We start from the raw sequence: 5,950 nt of genomic DNA, 5'->3' as shown, positions 1-5,950 counted from the left end.
AAATATGGCGGATAAACAAAGCAGTTTCCCAGAACTCAACGCGGCGTTACGTCACATTCTCATTCTTTATAGGAGAGTATGTTCATTATTTTCAGGGAGGCTCAAGATGGCGGAGTGAGTAGTCGTATGTTTGATTCAAAAAGAAAACTAAGACTAGTGAAGGAAATGAACCGTCTCTGAGTGAATTGCAAGAAAACATCATTCGGATTCTGACTACGAAAATTGATGAGAGAGCTGATCAAACGGACATGGCAGTTAAGCAAAATACTCTTCAAATCGAAGGTATCAAGAAATCACTCGATAGGACAATGGGGGCCTGGAGGTATTAAATTATGATACCCTAAACAATGTATTTAAAATTAATTGGATTACACAGTACTTAAAAAATAAAGATAATATGTGGAACACATTCCCAAACTTTTTGTTTAAGTCAGTCGGTGGTCTTGAATTTTTGTTAAAATGCAATTATTGTATTGACAAAATTCCAGTAAAACTTGCAAGATTTCATCAACAAGCTCTCATGGCTTGGACATTGGCCTTTAAACATAACTTTTCCCCTAGAAAATATTATATCTGGAATAACAGAGATATTTTATATAAACCTAAATCACTTTTTTTTTAATATATGGTTTGAAAATAATATTTTATTGGTTAGTCAGTTGATGAATAGTGATGGAGTTTTATTATCATACACAGAGTTTCTTGACAAATTTAAAATCCCAATTAGACCCAGAGAATATGCCATTGTAATGGACGCTATACCCAGTAAGGTATTACGTCTTCTTAAAAATTAATGTAATGAAAACCCTAATCTGGATTATATAACTAATTACATTTTTATTGGAAATATTCATATTTTAAAAAACAACATACCATATATGCAAAGTTGCATTTCTCTTACTGTTATATATGTTCATATGCAATAAAAAAAAAAAATATATATATAAAAAATGTTCATTCTTTTCACACTCCATCACAGTGGGTGGCGATATGCACCTTTGAAGTTGGTTCGCAACTCGCCATTAAATCAAAAGAAGAAGAACCCTTGCTGCACATAGACATAATAAATACCATGTCTATGTTGCTGCAGTCTTACCGCACATTCCGGTGTCCTATACCTCTTCCGGTTCATTACACACACTCGATTTCAGAGGATCAAGATGTCTGGATTTCTGCGGGGAATCGCTCGTGTCCGTGCCGCTCCGGTTCTGCGGGGATCAGCCATCACCCAGCGAGCCAACATCACCACGCGCCCTGCCAAGGATACGTTTGGGCCCGTTGTGAGTATCTGTATAACGCTGGTTGTTTCCTCTGCAGCTCGTGAAGGGCAGGCAATGATCTCCTTGGCATTCACCTTTAGACTCACTGTGATGATCGGAAACATTATATACCGCCATAAAAGTCGGTTTAGTTTGAGTATAGCTCTAATCCAGGTGTTGATTACGAATAGATCATTTTTGTACTTTCGCATTCGTTTTGGACTGAAACGGTAGCTAAACCCTTCTCGGCCGGTCGCGGTTATATATAGAAGGTCGGGGTGTTGACAGGCGATAGATGGTGAACTGAATATCCATTTTTACGTTATTTCCACTTTTACTATAAAGAGTAAGTAAAATTAATTTAATACTCGTTTTAAAGGTAATTTTGTTTATGTTTTGAGCTATTTAGGAAACCGGGCATCACAGATAAACTTCCGCTAAGAAAAATAGTCCATTATTTACAACGCAGAAAACAACTGGTCTGTCAGTAAGACAATACTGCAACAACAGTTATGTATATCCTCAATGTTTCGGTTTATGCACATCTGCCAGCCAATGAAGTATTCATATTTTTTTCATTACAGTTTGTAGTCTCAGTAGCCGTTTTGAGTTGTACAGGTGCATCTCAAATTAGAATGTCATGGAAAAGTTCATTTCAGTAATTCAACTCAAATTGTGAAACTCGTGTATTAAATAAATTCAGTGCACACAGACTGAAGTAGTTTAAGTCTTTGGTTCTTTTAATTGTGTTGATTTTGGCTCACATTTAACAAAAACCCACCAATTCACTATCTCAACCAATTAGAATACTTCATAAGACCAATAAAAAAGCTCCAAACTTTTCCACGACATTCTAATTTATTGAGATGCACTTGTATATATGGCACCGATTAGCTTGTATTTATATCAAAAGAGACTGTGGAGTGATAGCAGAAATATTAAAGCACCTGTATGTTGCCATGAACGGTTAAATTAACCGGTTTTTAGCATCTACAGCTCTAACAGCTATTTGGTTCTTGTGTCTGTTTTCACAGGAGACAGTAATTGGTCTGACCACATTTTCTTTTACCATCCTGGGACCATCTGGGTGGATTCTGGCTAACCTGGAAAACTACAAAAAGAAGGACGCTGCTGAGTCTGAGTGATGCACTTGTCATGGACTGAACACAGTTTGTCTAGTTTTATTGCTTTTAACATGTTGGGACCACCATCTCACAGACCTCCAGCTTACCTAATCAGTGGAACAATTTGTCTCCTTTGAGCCACTCTGCTACCTCTCCATGCGACCGTTTACTTTCCTCCAGACACTCCGGTCTTTGTTACACTGAGCTGTTTGCTCCCTCTTACCAACTGTGTGATAATGTAATCATGGGTGATGCAATTCTCCTTACCTGGAGCTGTTACAGTTGAAATAAACCATTATTTAAATCTTATTCTTTGTCTCTCTGTTTTCCATTACTTTTTGACAATACTGGAAAAAGATATTGCTTTTCAGTAGCTTGTTATATGAGGCAAGGCACCTTAAGTGTCATCTTAAAACATATCAAGCAAAAATAAATACATCATACTGTGAAATTATTTTTTAAATAAAGGCTAAGTAGTTATACATGTGAGTGTGAAATAATAGGTTTGGCATTTTAAATCTTGTATACTAGCAATTCAGTGAATTAACTTTACTCAGTAACTCGGAAAGGCTTGTATATCAAATATAAGATTATTGATAGAATCTTGCACTTAATAAATATATTTGGTCTGATAAAATGTTATCACAGATAGTTCTCCAGAATGCGGTGTCAAACATACATGTCACGAGTTTTCAGTCATAAAAAAAGATTTAATGTAATCAAAAAAACTCCATAATTGGTGGCTGTTTGCAGTCCTCGCCTGCACATTTTTTTAATTGTCTCCTTTTAATACACCTGATTCAGATCATCACCTCATTTGGAAAGAATCCCGTTAACTGAACAGAGTGTCACATGGCATCATGATATAATTAACATTTTATTCAAATCTATAACATTTTGAATATTATTTAGCACATACAAATATAACTAGCGTTATTTCAGAAATATTTAACATTATTTAATGGTATGATGTATTTATTTTAGATCGATATATTAATTTGTTTTAAAATGACGCTTAGAAAATTAATTATCTATGAGAGTTTGTCACTGGTGACTTGCCTGGTTCGTGAAAAAAACGTTATTCTTAATTATTAATAATTATGTCAAAATGTATACTTACCATCAGCTTTTATGGGAGTAAACTGCACTCAATTCAAAACATGCACATTCACAAAGGCAATCATTTTTAGCTCATGTAAAACAAACAGTGATCATCAGGGTATTCAGCAGGTAAAAAATCTCAACCGGAAATGGGTTCATCTCCAGCCGTTCCACTCTATCAGGTGACCGGAAATAGCTGTTCAGCAGGAACATGGCGGAGGAGCAACAGCAGGAGATCTCTCAAAAAGAGGCTGACGGTGAGAATTACTTTACCGCTATTTGGCCAGAACCAACTTCTGTTTGTATCGGTTTGCACATGCGGATGTTGTTATGAGCTGATGGGATGAGCAGCTAGCGCTTTGCTAACCTGCTAACAACAATAGCTGAGATTTAATTGTTTATGTTTTAAAGCACTTCAGTTTCAGTGTCCAGATCTTTATAATATGCTATATAACGTTACGACCATTAGCGTTATATAAACATTTAATAAAAGAAAATGCTCCGAGGTGTGACACATAAGCGTTTTAAAAAACACTGCACTGTGAAACAAATGTAAAAATACCATTACACACGTAGTAACAGCAATAATAATGTTTATGACTGATCATGTACAATTATGGTTTTTACCTGTTGTCAAGTAATAGGCAAAATTGACGATATTTTGCACTTAATTGTGTTTGTTCTTTGACAGGGCTGAATTGTCTTGCATATGATGAAGCCATTATTGCACAGCAAGATAAGATTCAACAAGAGGTAATTGAGTCATAATTTTAATAATTTGTATTTTTATAATGTTCTGTGATGCTTTATACACGCGTTGGTTCTCTAGTAAAAAGTATTTCAACAGTGCACTCAACAGGTGAAGATTTTGCTTTGGTACAATACAAAGAAATGTATTAAAACCAGGGTTGTTATAATTAAGTAAAACGAAAACATATTTTATATTTTAAAAATTTCATTTTATTTTTCTCAGCTAGTTGCCAAGGAAACATTTCTCCTTTATTTTGTAAAAAAAAAAAATTGTATTAACTAAAACTAAAATAAAATTAATAAAAAATATATAGACATTTAAAAAAAAAAAAAATTCAAAATATGAATAAAACTGCAATAGTATTGGGATACTTAGATGTAATGAGTTAATGGAATTTATTTTTCAAAAGGTGTGGGAACCGTGGTTATTTCTGGCATTTAAGCCTCATATACATGCATTTTATATATGCACATGGTGCTCATTAAGTTTCACTCTTTAACCCATCCTGAATGTCATTGTAGATAGCAACCAGTATTCCTCTGGTGTCAGAAAGACAGGTCCTGTCTGTCCTTAAGCGAGATTATGCTGACGATGACACCATTTACCAGCAGAAGATAAGAGTAAGTGAACCGTTTCAATAGTGCATGAATGTTTATGGAATGCTATGCATTAATTATTATTAATATGCACTTATCTTTTATCTCAGTTATCTAATCACATACCCTAGATATAAGAGAGCATATAATGTTCATTTATGCACAAATATATTCAAGCAGAGAAATCCCAATCTCTGACTTATTTTTTTTAACAAATCAAACTGTTTTGTCAACAGGACTTGCAGAAGAAGTACTCATCTATACGCAAAACACGGCCAGATGGGAACTGTTTCTACAGAGCTTTTGGTTTCTCACATCTGGAGTCTTTACTTGAAGACAGCAAAGAATTACATAGGTAACCACCTGCCAGCTTACATTCAGCCGAATAAACATTGTTTATTCATTTGGTTGAATAAATGATTCCCACTCTACAAAACTGGATATTAAACATTAAATATGTTCTTAACAACACTGATTGTTTTACATCATGCACCGTTTTCAATTTCAGTGTGGACAGATAAACTACTTGTTGTGTCAAGCCTGTTAAGATCATTTACATGAACGTATGGGGAGAAGATAATGGTCTGAAGTAGCTTCTGTAACCTTGAGTACATTCCTCTAAGACTCTGTTTGGTTGTGTTTACTTGGCAGGTTCAAGGCTATTGCTGCCAAGAGTAAACAGGATCTGGTGAGCCAAGGTTTCACAGAATTCACCATTGAAGATTTTCACAACACAGTAAGTCTTTGGAAGAATATGAACTAAGGCTGATGATACACTGGGCAACTTTTTGAGCAATGTTGCCATCAACGGGCAACCAGGTGAGACACAGGGCCCACGATCCATCTAAAATATCCAGATAGAAATGTGTTACCCATTCTCAACGGGAAAGTGCTAGGGCTGTGAATCTTTGGGTAGACAGCGAATCGATTGGATTCACGATTCATAGGTTTTCAATTCGATTCAAGAACGATTTTTGCAAATTCAGAATGATTCGATTCGATTAACGATTCGATACTGCATTCTTTAAGTGCATTCACAGGATTATTTAAATGCTTCCCCTAAATTCTTTAAATGCTTAGTCAGGGGGCAAATTACACAGCAGCCTTTATGGTTAGAGA

General features: G+C 35.2%; 2 protein-coding genes across 2 annotated transcripts in view; both read left to right on the top strand.

Annotated features, from left to right (window-relative positions):
• The first annotated feature begins 1,027 nt into the window (after nucleotides 1-1,027).
• On the top strand, nucleotides 1,028-2,692 carry LOC107693917 (cytochrome c oxidase subunit 8B, mitochondrial-like). The gene is made up of 2 exons (XM_016493463.1): nucleotides 1,028-1,280; nucleotides 2,294-2,692. The coding sequence occupies exons 1-2, from the start codon at nucleotides 1,161-1,163 to the stop codon at nucleotides 2,402-2,404; spliced, it is 231 nt and encodes a 76-aa protein (XP_016348949.1). The 5' UTR covers nucleotides 1,028-1,160; the 3' UTR covers nucleotides 2,405-2,692.
• Nucleotides 2,693-3,414: 722 nt separating this feature from the next.
• LOC107693730 (ubiquitin thioesterase OTUB1-like) overlaps nucleotides 3,415-5,950 on the top strand; it is a 5,684-nt gene continuing 3,148 nt past the window's right edge. The window contains exons 1-5 of the mRNA XM_016493235.1: nucleotides 3,415-3,741; nucleotides 4,176-4,237; nucleotides 4,757-4,855; nucleotides 5,068-5,186; nucleotides 5,483-5,567. Coding sequence (XP_016348721.1) covers nucleotides 3,696-3,741; nucleotides 4,176-4,237; nucleotides 4,757-4,855; nucleotides 5,068-5,186; nucleotides 5,483-5,567 — 411 coding nt within the window. The 5' untranslated portion in view covers nucleotides 3,415-3,695. The remainder of the gene's footprint in view (nucleotides 3,742-4,175; nucleotides 4,238-4,756; nucleotides 4,856-5,067; nucleotides 5,187-5,482; nucleotides 5,568-5,950) is intronic.

Source organism: Sinocyclocheilus anshuiensis, unplaced genomic scaffold (assembly GCF_001515605.1).
Source record: "Sinocyclocheilus anshuiensis isolate Anshui unplaced genomic scaffold, SAMN03320099.WGS_v1.1 scaffold817, whole genome shotgun sequence".
Taxonomy (NCBI): domain Eukaryota; kingdom Metazoa; phylum Chordata; class Actinopteri; order Cypriniformes; family Cyprinidae; genus Sinocyclocheilus; species Sinocyclocheilus anshuiensis.
This window is presented reverse-complemented; position numbering and strand designations above follow the sequence as displayed.